This window comes from Sturnira hondurensis, unplaced genomic scaffold (genome assembly GCF_014824575.4).
Source record: "Sturnira hondurensis isolate 20B ecotype Veracruz unplaced genomic scaffold, ASM1482457v3 Scaffold0006505, whole genome shotgun sequence".
Classification (NCBI taxonomy): Eukaryota; Metazoa; Chordata; class Mammalia; order Chiroptera; family Phyllostomidae; genus Sturnira; species Sturnira hondurensis.
The window spans coordinates 7,405,154-7,421,423 of record NW_028079136.1 but is presented as its reverse complement, the minus strand read 5'-3'; the positions used below and the strand labels follow the sequence as shown (position 1 = coordinate 7,421,423).

At 34.1% G+C, this 16,270-nt stretch overlaps 1 protein-coding gene and 1 non-coding gene across 2 annotated transcripts in view; both read right to left on the bottom strand.

The window, feature by feature from the left end:
- Positions 1–1,048: 1,048 nt before the first annotated feature.
- TMEM41B (transmembrane protein 41B) overlaps positions 1,049–16,270 on the bottom strand; it is a 22,777-nt gene continuing 7,555 nt past the window's right edge. Inside the window, exons 2-7 of the mRNA XM_037050105.1 lie at positions 11,940–12,057; positions 8,524–8,652; positions 7,481–7,574; positions 6,739–6,843; positions 5,183–5,321; positions 1,049–3,018 (exon numbers count right to left, since the gene is read on the bottom strand). Of these exons, the coding sequence (XP_036906000.1) occupies positions 2,849–3,018; positions 5,183–5,321; positions 6,739–6,843; positions 7,481–7,574; positions 8,524–8,652; positions 11,940–12,057 (755 nt within the window). The 3' untranslated portion in view covers positions 1,049–2,848. The remainder of the gene's footprint in view (positions 3,019–5,182; positions 5,322–6,738; positions 6,844–7,480; positions 7,575–8,523; positions 8,653–11,939; positions 12,058–16,270) is intronic.
- On the bottom strand, positions 10,155–10,282 carry LOC118989835 (small nucleolar RNA SNORA19). The gene has a single exon (XR_005067105.1). It is a non-coding gene; the product is annotated as a small nucleolar RNA SNORA19 (small nucleolar RNA).

Below are 16,270 nucleotides of genomic sequence, written 5' to 3'. Positions count from 1 at the left end.
CTACAGCCAAGATTGCTTTATCCAGCAAAATTTTCATTTAGAATGGAAGGACAGGTAAAGTGCTTCTCAGATAAGATCAAATTCAAGGAGTTCATCATCACCAAGCCCTTATTATATGAAATGCTAAAGGGACTTATCTAAGAAAAAGAAGATGAAAAATATGAACAGTGAAAGGACAGCAAATTCACAGTTATCAACAACTACACCTAAAACAAAAGCAAACCAAGAGGACAGCTAGATCAGGAGTGGAACCATAGAAATGAAGAACACATGGAGGGTTAGCAACGGGAGTGGGAGGAGGAGAAGGGGGGAGAAGAGACACGTGGTTATAAACTAAGGGGGGGAATGGTGGGGGAGGGAGTGTGCGGGTGGAGGGGAATGAAAGGGGGAATAGAACAACTGTAATGGTATAATCAATAAAATATATTTTTTAAAAAATAAATAAAAAGCAACCAATGAATGCATAAATAGGTGAAACAACAAATAAATGTTTCTTTCTCCCTCCCTTCCTCTAATTTTTTATATTGATTTTAGAAATATTTAAAATTTCCTTTGTTGTTGAAAATGCGTATCAGAATTTCAAGAATATACTTTTATTTGATGAAATAAAGACCAAAAACTACATTTAATTTTTAGTATAATTTATTGTTACATTTTAGTTTGCATTCACTGTGTCTTAGAAATATAAATAAAATAAAATATTATTACTCAAAGTAACTGAACCCCACAGACGGGCCATTAACTAAGAGGATACAGTCTAGTTTCATCAGTTCATCAACTTCCTAGTTAGCTTGTAGGCCTCCCCACAACACAGACTTGCTCTCTTGTGGTTATTATATGTATCTGTCTTCAAGATGTGTCTGAAGCTTGAATTTACATCTGGCATCAGGCCACATCTGTGAATCCGTGAATATGGGCACCACTGTATTTATAGCCTGCTGAAGGGTTCATTCTCGGCAGTCACTGATGATGAATCTAGAAAGACTGTCTGGCTATTCTCTTGGGAGAAGAAAATATACCCCACCTTGAGTGACAGTTACAGTTTTCTAACAGAAAAAAGTTAATCAGCAATGGGAAAGAATCAATGATAAGGATAGGAAAAATACTCTGAGAATAGAGTAAGTACAGTATATATACACCAGAGTGAATACTGAGACTTCTCCTGAGTCAAAGATCTTTCACTTTTAAAAGTCTGATAAAAATTTATTCAATTACACTTTATACAGTAATATTTAGTGAACTTGGTTCAAAAGGTTATGTTTTAAGGTCATTTGTAAAAATAACAAAAGCTTATTATTCAGTCTCTGGTCAATAAGAAAGGAAGAAAATCTTGCTAGAAATAACAATAAATAATTTCACACAAAGGCCAGGTGACATAAGAATAGTATATTAATCAATATATTTTCTTTGTATTTACAATAAATCCATTTGTTAATACTGTGATAGAAAAAATAATAAATCGGTCCACATTATGCAATAGAAACAGGCTTTGAGGACGATCATACCTCTCACAATAAGATACAAGGATTTCTCCCAGTTAAAGTACTTTTCAACACAACAGTCTTGGGTGAAGGTAAAACTGACAAGAGTCCTTTGCTTCAGATCGGCTGTGTCCTAGAATCAAGTGTATTACCATTAAGCAGGCAGCAAAAAGCTGTTTCATTTTTCCAGGACTATTTAAAATTAGTAGTTTCCTTGTGAGAAATTAATTATATTTTGAGTTATAAAAAGTAAAAAACACTAAATTGAGAACTGCATTAAGCAGAAGAAGCCCCAAACAAAAAAGCCATCTACAGAAATGAAACAAGGCATTCTTTTAAGTATATCATGCATTAAAAAAGGAGACTTACATAATACATACTTTAATGACCAGACTAATAAATAAATAAGGCAAACTTTACAGTCATTGGAACAAATAAACTATATTTAACCACTTAAGTGTTATACAATCACTGTTTATTTCAAAATATAAAGTAATATGATTAATCTAATATCTAAAAACTGGTTATGATTAATGTTTGCTTTTTTTCCCTTCAAAGATAGTAAAGGGAAACTGTGTAACAAAATATTACCTGAATATAAATTATCAAAACCAATATGACACAATTATCATGTAATCACCATTTTGTATATGTACAATAGAAATATCGTGAAAGCTAGAAAAAAATGAAAATAGACTGGTCAAATTTTAAATTTCAAACTAATACATGATAATCTGGGAACAGAAAAATAAAATAAACAAATAGATATAACTTGATACCCTTTTCCAATTCAGTAGTACACTAAGATGCAACTTCTAAGTAAGTCCATTACCTCAAAGGTAAAAAGAGAAAGACGTAAATCTCTTTTAAGTACTAGTTTTAAATCTATGTTCTAAAAAAAGGCTAACACTAGCCAGAAGTACAATACTATTTTTAGAAATCTAGTTGTTTTACTTTTGTATATCTATTTTAATTATTAGCAAGGGATAAGAGAGAAAAATACTAAAATATCAAGCCAAGGGTAAGTTTCTATAGCCAGTTCATGAATATATTAAACTGAATAAATCAATGGGGTCAAGAATTTCCTATGATGCTATTACTAATTATTTATGGCTACCCTTGGAATAGTAATTTAGAAGATGGCTATCATAACTACTGACAGCACTTTTCATGGTATATCAATTTCCATTCTTTCTTCTCTCCCTTGCCACTTAAATGCATTATTTTATCTGTCGGATAGGAAATTTCATTTTATAAATTCCTTATTTCAATGACTGAAGAGGTGATTTTAACACATAAACCTGACAACCCTGAGATGATGATGATGATGATGATGATGACAGGAACACTAACACCCAGATGATTCTTCACTCAAATTTCTGCTTTAGTTTTTTTTGGAAGATGGCTGGCAGGATAGAAAGAAGAGCCAAAATCATTAGAACAAATACTGAATTCCAGGAAACAGCTTCCCCTGCTGTTGTAAGTTGATACAACGTTGTTCCTGCCTTAATTGCAACAAAAGAGGGAGGTGCAACACCTAAAAAATAAACAAAACCAGTAAAAAATCACTTGTCTTTTATCGTTAAAATTTTCCACATGTATCTTTTAAGAATACAGTAATCTCCACTTTGGAAATTTTTTATTTAAAGCCCCTCAAGTTTATTTCCAATAAGGTAAAGGGGGAGTAAGGGAGTCATCAATATCAGCAATAGAAAGATGTAATTAGCCCCGGCTAATGTGGCTCAGTGGATGGAGCCCTGGCCTATGAAACAACAGGTCACTGGTTTGATTCCAGCCAAGGCACATGCTTGGGTTATTGGCCAGGTATCCAGTAGGGGCAGGAGAGAGGAAACGGGGTTGGTGTGTCTCTCCTACACTGATGATTCTCTCCCTTTCTCCTTCCCTTCCCCTCTCTCTAAAAAAATAAGTAATATATATTTTAATATAATTATATTAAAATATCAACTTAAATATTTTAAATTTTAATTGTTCATTAAAATATTTTCATAAAATGTAAATTAAAGAAAAATTTTTTAAAAATTTAAAGAATTAAATTTTTCATGATCACCTTTTAAGGAAATAAATTTAAGAACTCAAGAAAAGTTTCTGGAAAAAAATTTTACATTTATGAACATGCTTAAAAAAAGAATGTGCTGATTCAGCAATTTCAACTTTAGCGAATAATGTGTATGAGCAAAGATCTCAAGGATGTTCATCATCGAAGCATTAAAATAATAAAAATCTGGAAATGATCTAAATGTTCAAAAATAAGACAGTAAATTGTTGTTCACCCTTGACAGAATACATTTAAAATAAAAATAAAGTGGTAGGAGATACCCAGAAATGAAATAACTTTAAATATGAGTAAAAAGAATTTAAATAAGAGCATATGCAAAATAATCATATTTCATTAAAAACCAGAACTGGAAAAGCTGCTTTAGCCAAAGCTGAAGTTAACTAAATCTCTAGGTATTTCATCTGTAAAATAAGGAGATATGGACAAAAATTCTTTTGATTCCATGAACATTAACATTAGTTTACAAAATCTAAAATTACCCCTGCTGAAATTTTTAAGTTTATCAAGGAATTTTTTTTAAAGTAGCAATAAAAATTTATTTTGATTATTTTTTTTAAAAAGATTTTACTTATTCAATTTTAGAGAGGGGGAGGGAGAAAGAGAGGGAGAGAAATGTCAGTTTGAGGTTGCCTCTCACACACCCCCTACTGGGGACCTGGCCTGCAACCCAGGCACTTCCATTAACTGGGAATTGAACTGGTGACCCTTTGATTCTCAAGCCGGCACTCAACCACTGAGCCATATCAGCCAGGGCTGATTTCAATTATTGTTTTCAAAAAGATTTATTCTCACAATAAATGGACACTCAGTACACAAGGAATCTGTTCCTTTTATTTGTAGCTAAACAATTCAACTTAAATTTGAAACAAAAGCAGAATACTTTCACTAAGGAACCATTTGAATTTATAAAATGTATAAAAGAATCTCAGGTCCACTGATTTTCAAAATTAAGCACAGCTCCTTGAAAGCAAAATGTTTGTTAAACCTTGCTTCCCCCATACATTTTGGTAATGTCCATAATCAATATCAACTTCAATAAAGCAAAAAAAAATGTATCAATTCTCACCAAAAATTAAAGTTCAACATTTCAGTGCTTAATTAAAAGATAAAGGACAAAATTATTCAAAAAAGGCACTTGGATTTTTTTGTCTCCATAATGAAAGAAAGAATGGAATTTAAAATTCAGCTTAATCCTGCATGATTAAAAAATATCTGGTAGAGAATATCTGGTGCCCCTTTAAAAGTTAACACACAAATACTTAAATTAAGAAAATCTAACAGCCCTGGCCATGTGCCTCAGTTGGTTGTAGTGTTGTCCTGTACTGGGGTTTGATTCCCAGTCAGGGCACATACCTAGCTTGCTGGTTTGAGCCTCAGTTAGGACATGTATGGGAGGCAACCAATCAATGTTTCTCTCTCTCAAATCAATGAAAACATATCCTCAGGTGAGGATTTAAAAAAAAATAGACAATCCAACAAAATTTCTGAGCATCTATCTATACAGACCAGGCTTTGTGCCAAGGTCTGGCATATCTGGAAAGAGCATGAAAGCTAGCCTGGCTGGACACTGCTAGATGTGTATGTACACAGTGAGTTGTAACACAGAGTGAGCCAGAGACCTTACCTAGAAAAGTGCCAATAAAAAATACTTTCAATGGCACATTTATCACAGGAGATGTAATATTAATAAACCAATTAGGCAGAAACGGTGTTATTCTCAAAAATATAATATAGTTAATGAGATGTTCTCTATGACGTTCAACCTGTCATAAGGAAGAAAGAATTAGGATAAAGTCAGTCTTAAAAATAATTTGCTTAATATAAAATACCTTATTTCAAATTCTCATACTTGATAGTTGAGTTTATCCAATGATTAAAAAGGGTACTTGAAAATGACAATGAACTACTTATCAAATGCTCACTACCAGAGCTAAATAATACAGGATGAAAGTTTTTTGAAACTTGTTCCTATAGCTTTATGTTATACTGCTGAAGGTGGCCCTGCATGAGCCTAGGTCAGCGATTTTCAACCCGTGTGCCACAGAGGACACTGTGGTGCTGAGAGAATTTTTTAAGACATGAAATATCAAGGGCTCTGACGTCTTTTCCCTTAGATGGTCAAATAAAAAAATGACAACAGTAAACACAACAACAACCATCTGGTTTGAATGAATCAAAATTATGTCTATGGTTTTTTGTCAGATCAGCAAAAAACATTTTTGGTGTGTCACAGAATTTTAGTGATTAGTTTACATGTGCCATGAGATGAAAAAGTTGGAAATCACTGGCCTAGATAATGACTCAACAATGACATTTTAAGCCTAAAATGACAAAATTAAACTTATGACTAGATATAAGAAACACACCAAGTAACCAACTTTTTAATGCCTTTAACTTCCTACAATGTAAAGGGCTAGGATAGCACATCAACATTCCCAAACTCCAATTTTTTAAAAAAATTCAGATCTTTATGTTATTATAATATATATCACATGAGTAAATTCATTATTGGTGACACTAAACACAGTATATGGAAATATTTAACCAATTAAATATAAGCAATAATTACATTATAGTTAATACTGCCTTTGAATAAACTGACAGAAAACAGCTATTCCAAAAATACATGTAAAATAGTTTTAATATTTAATCAGGAACACAAAAGGATAAGACAAAGATTTTTTCTACAACTCCTCTAAGATTTAATGGCATTTCTTTTGATTCTTTATAAAAAAAGGATTTTCTTAGTAGTACTATGTGAGACTTTTCTGTGTAGTATTGCTTATATTATTGCTAGTCTTTGCAGAAACCCTGACTGAAGAAAACAGTTGTTCCCCCAGCGAAACACATTAAAGGAGTTGGCTGATCAAGTTCTTCAGGGACCCACTGACAGCATCACTACATCAATAGGAAATAGGCGAGGCATCTTAATACATGGATGCCTTTACATTGACATTTTGACTTCTATGCTCTAATCAAACTCACTAAAAATCAAGTAACATATAACAATTTGTATTTGAAAATATTAACATTCATTATTTGCCTCCCACTTGATTTTACTTTGGCCAAAAGATCATTTGCATTAAAGCCCTGAGTCTGAGTTAATTTATGTAAGGACTACATATTGACCACCCAATTAGCCAAAAAATGACATTAAATAATTTTAAAATACATGTTTACCTGTTGTGACCATTTCACCGCTTTCTCTGTTAGGTATTTGTATACAACTGGTCTTCCAACTAAATAGGAGAGCATATAGCAGAATGAGGCACCAAGTCCCGAACACTAGAAAAGAAGAAGCCATTTAAGGATTTGGTACTCGTTCACATGGATACATTCACCTAAGGAAAAGCTGAACTAGGTTACTTCTGGGGCGGAGGGAGGGAGGATATTCTGCAGGGCATCTCTTGTGTAGAGAGCAAGAACCCGTTTGGTCTTGTTCTTTCTCAGACCAAATTATAACTAAAATAAGATCATCTACAACAAACTGGCACTTATGGTTAAATTTAACGTCTCTATCCAAATAACTAATGTTAGCTTTTAGCCTAAGAATAAAACTCCAAGAGCCAATTTTTTTCTTTCAATTAATATGCTTGAAAATACCACCTCCAGCCCAGGGACTTAACTCATTTTGCACACCCATACTTTTGGACTATTTGAATGACAAAACACAACAGGAAGAAAAGGTTAAAACAGAGCCTATAAATGCAATTGAATCTGTGATTTCCCTGTTCTAGGAAAAAAAACAATCTAACTATAAAACAGTTCCTTATGGAGGGACTTAACAGCTAAACATTAAATGCCTCTTAAAACTAACGAGTTTATGCTTAAATAAGTGGGACCAATAATGCCATCCTCCTCCCCACCATTCTATTTAAAGCTATGTTTTTTGTAGTCTCCCAGTTTCATTTCATATACTTACCAAACAAACAAGAAATAAGGCTAGAGGAAAGGGATAAAGAAACCCTGAGAGTATGCTGAGAAATATGGAACCTGGAATAGCAAAGGTTTGCAAGCTGTTAACTTTTAAGTTAAGGATTAAAACATAATTAAGTGGAATTTTAAAAAGACAAATCCAACATTTCAGGAAAAAAGTATCAAAATATAAGTTATCATATTAATAAGTTACAGTATCACAAATAAAATTGTGTACAATAGTGTAAAAACTATATAACTCCTCAGTTATAATGCTCTCATCTCTAAGTTTGACCATTCACTAACATGTGACAGCCAGGAATTAGGCACTTTGGCAAAGAGAGAGAAAGAGAGAGAGAACACACACCACAACAAAAATCAAAAATTAAAGTCCACAAATTAGATTAATCACTAGTGGCATAAGCAGCTTGCAAATGTTTAGAAAGAATAAAGTTATTTCCCTGACTAGTTAAAAATACAACATATATATTTATAAAATGAAGAAATACATACTAAGTACTGTTTTAAAAATCCGTATCCTTTGAATAACTAATTATCCTCTTAGGATTTTTTTTACAAAGAAAACCGTTAAATGGAAGAAAAATGCCATAAACAAAAAGATTCATAACATCTAAAAAAGCAAAAAATTAAATACAAATTATATCTTCAAACCTAAGGAAATTTTTAACAATTATGATATGGCAACCACTAATTTTAAATAATTATTTAAATTAAATTAAGACAATCAACAAATAAAGTCATCATAAATAAAACATATAATTATCTCAATACAAAGAAAAACATGTATAAGTCAAATAAGCAGAATACAATAAAATTGGTCAAAATATCCAGAAATAATTAGTTGAACAGACAGGATTAACATGAGAATATTTTATATTTTAATTTTTTAATATTCTAGCTGATATTATTACATTACATATACTACATTAACAATTTTTTAAAGGAACAATAATTATGTATAACTGAGCGGATCTTTTAATACCTTTTCCTGAAACAATACTAGAGAACATTTTTCAGTTAAAAGGATACAAAATATATGTAGCAAAATAAGCTACAAGTACTTGTACATAAAAGGTATCCTTATATTTGGATAAAACTTTTCCTAGAGCCTTGGCATCATCCATGTCTCTGGGAACCTTCATATTCACTCTTTCTTCTCTAGAGAAATAAAATTAAAGTGAAAAATTTTAAAGCAGAAATTTGCCAAGATAATTAACAGTATACAGTCAGTCAACTTCAAAACATGAAGTTTTATCCAAAATGATGCCTTGATCTGTAATATATTAAGCATAAATTCACAATTAACTTCAAAAACCTAAAAATTGTTTTTAATGCATTAATAATATAATAAGTCATGTACTATATATAAGGAAGTTCAAGGTGACCCAAATTATTGGGTTGACCAAAAAGTCCACATGGTTTTTTCCATAAAAATTAAAGACACGTTTTTCATTTTCACCAGTAACTTTACTGATTTGGATATTTTGAGTATGTTGGCTATCTCCTGGGTGGTATAACATTGACTGTCCTCAATTAATGTCTCAATTTGATTACTATTAAGTTCAACTTGTCTACCTGACCATGGAGCACTGTCCAACAAGAAATCTCCAGGACAAAACTTCACAAACCACTTTTGACATGTTTGATTAGTCACAGCACCTTCTCCATACACTGCACAAATCTTTGTGTTTCAGTTGTGTTTTCACCTATCTTGAAATAATAAATAACATAATACATAATAATACATCTTAAAATAATAATTCATAACATTTTGTCATAAAAATATGGCAAAAATGTTATGTATTTTCTTCCATTTTCAACATTAAAATAGCTACACAAAAATTCACCAATTTTGATTTTTTTAAAAATGTTAGTTGATATGAGAACTGTCACAATAACACCTAACAAAATTGTTTGAATGAAGTTAAAGACAACTAAGTGCTACTAGAGCTATGTTATGGAAAAAAAACAAATAAACATTTTAGCCAACCCAATAAATAGGTAAAAGCATTTGCTCCAACAGCAGTATAAATTTTTAATTAAGAAACCAACCACTGATGTTAGCAATATTTAAAACACATTTAACATCATTTTGGATAATCCTCATGATTAACCAAAGTCAGTAGTCAACTACAACTCAAATTAGGTAAAAATTGTATTAAACTTACAGATCATACCTTTTCTGGACTATTCCAACTCAAAGTTAAGCTAAAAACTTAAACATTTTCTATGCTGTACCTGAAACTAATGTAACATTGTATGTCAAGTATAGTTAGAAAATTAAAAAAAAAAAAAAACATACATTTTCCCCATTCTATTAATTTTACTTTATATTTGGTTTCTTGTTTGGAATGAACAATTCCTTGCTTATAAAAGCCTGAAATAATCACCTGTGCATTTAATGTATACAATGCTCGTTTGTTCATGATAAAATTTAACTGACCTTGCAGAACAATGACAGAATGTTGCTTATGCCCTATAAAAATCACAGGCAAACTAAAATAGGTTTTCTCATCATAAATGTAAAAACTTAAACAACTCTTTATAGGTGTGTGCATGCTTGCATACATGCATAATACAAACATAGAAAGAAATAAGAATTATAAAAGATTTATAATAACTCATTATTATGTACATGTGATATTTTTTTATTATTAACTATTTGTCTGAAGGAGACTGGCAGCATTACTATTTAGTTATACTGCTAATTAACCTTCAACTACTTATATAGCACATAAGAAATAACACTGCTCACATATATGAGAAAGCAGGTCAATGAAATGTGCACTGATGTTTTTTTAAAGATTTTATTTATTTATTTTTGGAGAGAGGGGAAGGGAGGGAGAAAGAGCGAGAAACATCGATGTGTGGTTGCCTCTCACACACCCCCTACTGGGGACCTGGCCCGCAACCCAGGCATGTGCCCTGATCTGGGAATCAAACCAGAGACCCTTTGGTTTGCAGGTCGGCGTTCAATCCACTGAGTCACACCAGCCAGAGTAGTGATGTTAATCTTAAGGCATATCAAGAACAATCTTATACTTTATATTATTTCCCTCTTTTAGTCAGCTCTTTATTTTTTGCTCTCTGGTTAAAACCAGAAAGAACTGCCCTGACTGGTGAGACTCGGTAGGTTGGGCATTGTCCAGAAACTGAGAGGTCCCCAGTTCAATTCTGGGTCAGAGCATATGCCTGGGTTGCAGGCCAGGTCCCCATTCAGGGCCTGCAAGAAAGGCAGCCAATTGATCTTTCTCCCACACATCAATGTTTCTCTCCCTCTTCTCCTTCCCTTTTCCTCTCTCTAAAAATAAATAAATAAAATCACAAAAAACCCCAACAGAATCTAAAATTCAATCATACTAATATTAACAACATAACATGCTATCCTCCCAAAGACATTTATTTACATTGATGCAAGAAATCAAAGTATTAAAATATAGTTCATAAATTTTCAAGCATAAGACATTGTTAATGAAAGCAATTTAGAGGAAACAGTAACTTCCTAAAACCTTGAAATCACATTTCAGTGGCCCTGGTTGAAAGTCTACTATATTTCCGTAGTTTTTACAAGATCCATTTTACTGTAAAAAGAACCTATTGAGACCATATTATTTCCATAAAACAAGGAAGAGAAAAAGAGCTAGGAGACATAGATGCACTGGTTGAGGAAACAAGGAAATATAAGATAACAATTGGTCACAAAAAAGAGTAGGAAGGGAGAAAATAGGGGTAAAAAATGAAATGCAGAGGATATCCATGTTTCTTAAAATGCAGGTCAATATCTATTATGGAATGTAAAATAAATTTACTTGGTCACTAGCATTAAAAAAGAAAATAAGCCCTGGCTGGTGTAGCCCAATGGATTGAGCACAGGCCTGTGAAGCAACGGGTCACCGGTTCGATTTCCAATCAGGGCACATGCCTGGGTTTCAGGGCACATGCCTGGGTTGCAGGCCAGGTCCCCAGTAGGAGACACAGGAAAGGCAACCACATGTTGATGTTCCTCTCCCTCTCTCTTTCCCATCCCCTCTGTCTAAAAATAAATAAATTAAATACTAAAAAATAAAAGAAAATGAAATAGAGTAGAAAGTATCAGAAACCACCACCCGTTTCACAGAACTTTAACTTAGTTTTATATGTTTATATGTATGGATGTGAAGAGAGAAAAGGAGAAAAAGGTTAGCACAAAATATATGCAGGATCATTAAAAAGATTAGGCCTTAATTAGAGGAGCAGTGCTAGGAATGCCATGCACAGAAAATCAAGGGCATATTTGGAAAAAAGTACTTAATTAACACTGTCAATATAAATATGGACTTGCTTACAGGCCTTGAGAGCTGATACACGATCACCATGACAGCTTGTTGCTTAACATTATTTAACATTTAATCCACTTTCATCTCTATAAATGTCTAGACATTTTCGGTTTAATTCAGTATACTTACTCACTAAGTTGAGGAAAATTTTTGTACACCAAAAACATGACAAAAGCTGCAGATAAGAAAATGGACAGCAATATAAGAAGTGACATTCTTGCTGACCCGGCTTCTGCACAGACTTTCTCTGAAATGAGGGGGTGAAAAAAAAGCCATACTTAAGATAAACATAAAGGAAGATAGTGTTCCCAACCAGCAAATACTTTCTTTAAAGTCTTTCTTCCCAAAAAGCTGTTCACATTTTTGCCCCCAACACTATAACATTAAATTTTAAGTACAATTGTATTTGACATTTATTAACTAGGTAGAGTATTTTTCAGGATTATACACATTTTAGAAGCATGAAAAAACAGAACACCAGAATTTGGAGCATTGGTTTGTTGATGAGCCAAAGGGGAACAATGGGTATTGCTCTAAGTGCTATCACTGATTTTCTTTTTTTTTTAAATATATTTTACTGATTATACCATTACAGTTGTTCTATTCCCCCCCTTCATTCCCCTCCACCTGCACCCTCCCTCCCCCACCATTCTGCCCCCCTTAGTTTATAACCACATGTCTCAAGTTCTTTAGATTCTATATTTCCCCCACTATTCTCGCCCTCCCCCCTATCTATTTTCTACCTACCCTCTATGCTATTTTCTGTGCCTTCTCCCTCCTTCTCCCCCTCCCACCACCCTGTTTCTAACCCTCCATGTGTTCATCTGCATGGGGAACACAGAATGGCTTCTTAGGAAAAATGAGGTAACTGGCAATTACTTCAACTGTTACAAGAACCTAAAGATTTCACTAATGCAGTGATTTTTCAACCTTTTTCATTCATGGCATACATAAACTAATAAAATTCTGTAGCTCATATATATATATATAATTGCTATTCTGACCCCAAAAAAGAGGCATAATTTTGATTCATTCACACCAGACGGTTATTTTATTTGCTGTTGTCATTTTTTTAATTCAACAGTGTAAGGAAAGAGAGTTCAGTGTTCCTGACTAAATAGGTATTGCACAATTTAAAAATTCTTGAATTCTTGCAGCACACCAGTGCACTTGTCCTGGCACTTTGGGTTGGAAAATCACTGCACTATGGCAATTGGTGAACATTACACTTTCTCTTTATACCAATGGCTTCAGAATAAAGTTGAACCTCAAATGTTCCAGGTGGCTCTGTGATTCCAAGAATGGGAAAATGTGTTTGCATTCCCTCACAAAGTAATCTTAGCATTATCTTTAAAATTATATGTAAGATAAAAGTATGAAATGAGCCCTGGCTGGTGTGGCTCAGTGGACTGCGCACCAGCCTGTGAACCAAAAGGTCTCTAGTTCAGTTTCTGGTCAGGGCACATGCCTGGGTTGCAGGCCAGGCCCCCAATAGGGGGCATGTGAGAGGCAACCACACATTGATGTTTCTTTCCCTCTCTTTCTCCCTCTAAAAATAAATAAATAAAATCTTTTTTAAAAAAAGGTATATCAGACTCATGTCACTGCCTACTCTGGTAGGGCTCCCCTTCTCTAGAAACTAGCATCCTTCCCACGTCCATTACCCACCCACCCCCACCATATAGAGGCTAACCTCGCTGACCCTATTCTTATCACATGATTCCAACACTCTACCCTCCCCCAAACATGGAAGGCTAGCTCGACCAAGGTTGGAAACCGGACCCAAACAGAAACAATTCATTCCTGAAAACTTGAACTAAGAAAAATACTGTTGTCAAGGTCTTGAGACTGACAGGCCAGCATCAGTGTAGGCCAGCATCAATAACATCGCAAGCCAAAGACATGCACCAGAAATGTAAGGGGGAGGTTGGCATGGAAATTCAGAAGGCAGAAATGAGAGCTATAGCTAACCTATTTGATTTTTAAATGCACTTCTCTTGAAGTCTGACTAGATTACTTCTTGTTTGTGGATACCAGTGGAATTATCTCCTATTCTTAGAACGACTTTACTTTTTATTTGTGCTAGTTTAAACTGATTACTGTTCCTTTTCAACCCAAAAGCCTTAACTTACACTTCATCTTTTGTCTCACTGTGGCAATTTTATGTTACAACTGAATCAGTTAGATTTTGTTAAATTCTATGTTGAACCATCTAGCCCCTTCCTCCTCAAGCATGTGCTGGAAACTACAGGAATCAGCATCATCAGTGAGACTGATGGAAATGTAGAAACCCTGGCCAGGCAGCTCAGTTGGTTAGAGAACTGCCCCAATAAGCCAAGGCCGCAGGTTCCCCTCAGGGCACATACAGGAATTAACCAACGAATACAAAAATGGGTGGAACAACAAATCAACGTCTTTCTCTCTGTTTCTCTCCCCCCTTTTCTCCCTCCCTCTCTCTAAATCAATTTTTAAAAATGCAGACTCTCACCCTGGCCAGTGTGGCTCAGTTGGTTGGAGCATTGGCCGGCAGACCAAAAGGTTGCAGGTTCAATTCCTGGTCAGGGCACACGCCTAGGTTGCTGGCTCGATGACAAGAGGCAACTGATGATGTTTCTCTTCCTCTCTTCCCCTCTCCCTAAAATTAATAAGCATGTCCTCAGGTGAAGATAAAGATGCAGATTCTCAGGCCAACATCCTAGACCTACTAAATCAGAATTTGTATTTTAATAAGATACCCAGGTGATCTACATGCACATTAAAGCTTAAGAAGCAATCTAGCCCTGGCTGGGTAGCTCAGTTGGTTAGAGTGCTGTCCCTAACCAAGGTTACAAGTTCAATGCCTGGTCAGGGCAAATACAAGAAACAACTAATGTATCCATAATTACATAGAACAACAAACCAACATTTGCCAAATCAATCAATAAAAATAATTTAAAAAAACAAAAGCAACAATCTAGTTCACCCTAGCTATTTTTAAGGTAAGTAAATAGAAGCCCAAAGGAGGAAGCACTATCTATTTTTTAAAAAATCCTAAACAACCAAATAGTGTTAAGTATATCTCCAAGGCATTTCACTATCCATTTACAGTCAACTCATAGTTTCTGCTGAAACACCAATTGCTTAAATTAGTGCTTTAATATATTACATATGCATTAATCTATCTGTTCGTTAAAGCAGGCTTTCTAAAAGACAATATCAGATTTACCATGTTTTAGTATGTGAACACTAAGGTTAAACATTTTTTCTTTTCCAATTTTCTGTAAACATATCATGAATCAGCCAAAATTCTCAACTAGTCCTTATCATTTTAACTGTTATATTTCATCTTATATAATCTCAAAAAAAACCCTTTACTTCAAAAACCAAGTCACAAACAGAAACTTATTTGCTCTTATCATACTTACAAATTTATTGCAGGAAGAAATGGGATGATAGTAAGTAATACAAAAGATGCCTTCAATGAAATAATAAACCAGGCATGCCTGCCCCGTAATCCTCTAGTTCATTAATCTTCTGATGTATTTGTATACATGGTTTTTTTGCAGCACAGAGAATTAAAGACTTTAAACATCTGTGGTAGGTCAAATATGGAAAGATTTCTGCAGAACTTATGACAATAAATGCCAAATTGTCTACTACATTTTTGCCCTAATTATGATATCTAATTCAATGCATCCCTTAATGACTCATAATAAATCCTATCTACTCACCCCGCCCAAAGGAAAGAAAAGAGTGATCAGCCAGTAGTTACAAAAATATCAAGTGTCCACTGAAACCAATTCAACCAAAAATCCCTATTTAAACACAAACTGTTAAATTGCTAAAAGTGTTTTCTACTTTACTAAGGAGGTACTCTACTAGAAAAGAAATGAGTAATATGTAAATATTGAATATTTTGGCACAGTTTTCTATGAGTTGACATCAAAGCAAAGACATGTTAACATAGGCATACAGTCTATGATTTTTCTGGAGGCCCATTATTTCTTAAAGATATACTACTTTTTAATTTTATTGACTTTTTACATAGAGAGGAGAGGAGAGAGATACAGAGGGAGAAAGAGGAGGAGAAAAGGAACTATCAATGAACTATCAATATGTTTCACTTATTTACGTATTCATTGGTTGCTTCTTGTATGGCCAAGGTATGCTACTTTTTAATCTACCTGGAATTTGCCTTGCACTGCATTTACTTCCCTACTAGAATCAGGTGCAGGACTTCCGCCAAGATGGAGGCATAGGTGGAAACACTGTGCCTTCTCCCACAACCAAGTTTGAATACAACAAAGGTTTGGAGAAACAAAGACACAATCAAAGGACAGAAAATTGAATTATACGGAAGTCCGACTACATCTAACCGTTCAACGGGGACGGTAAGAGGGGCGGAGCCAGCAGCGAGCAGGGTGGGGCAGGACAGGGCCCCCGACCCAGGCGCGCAGGCAGACGAGAACCGGTTGGGGTGC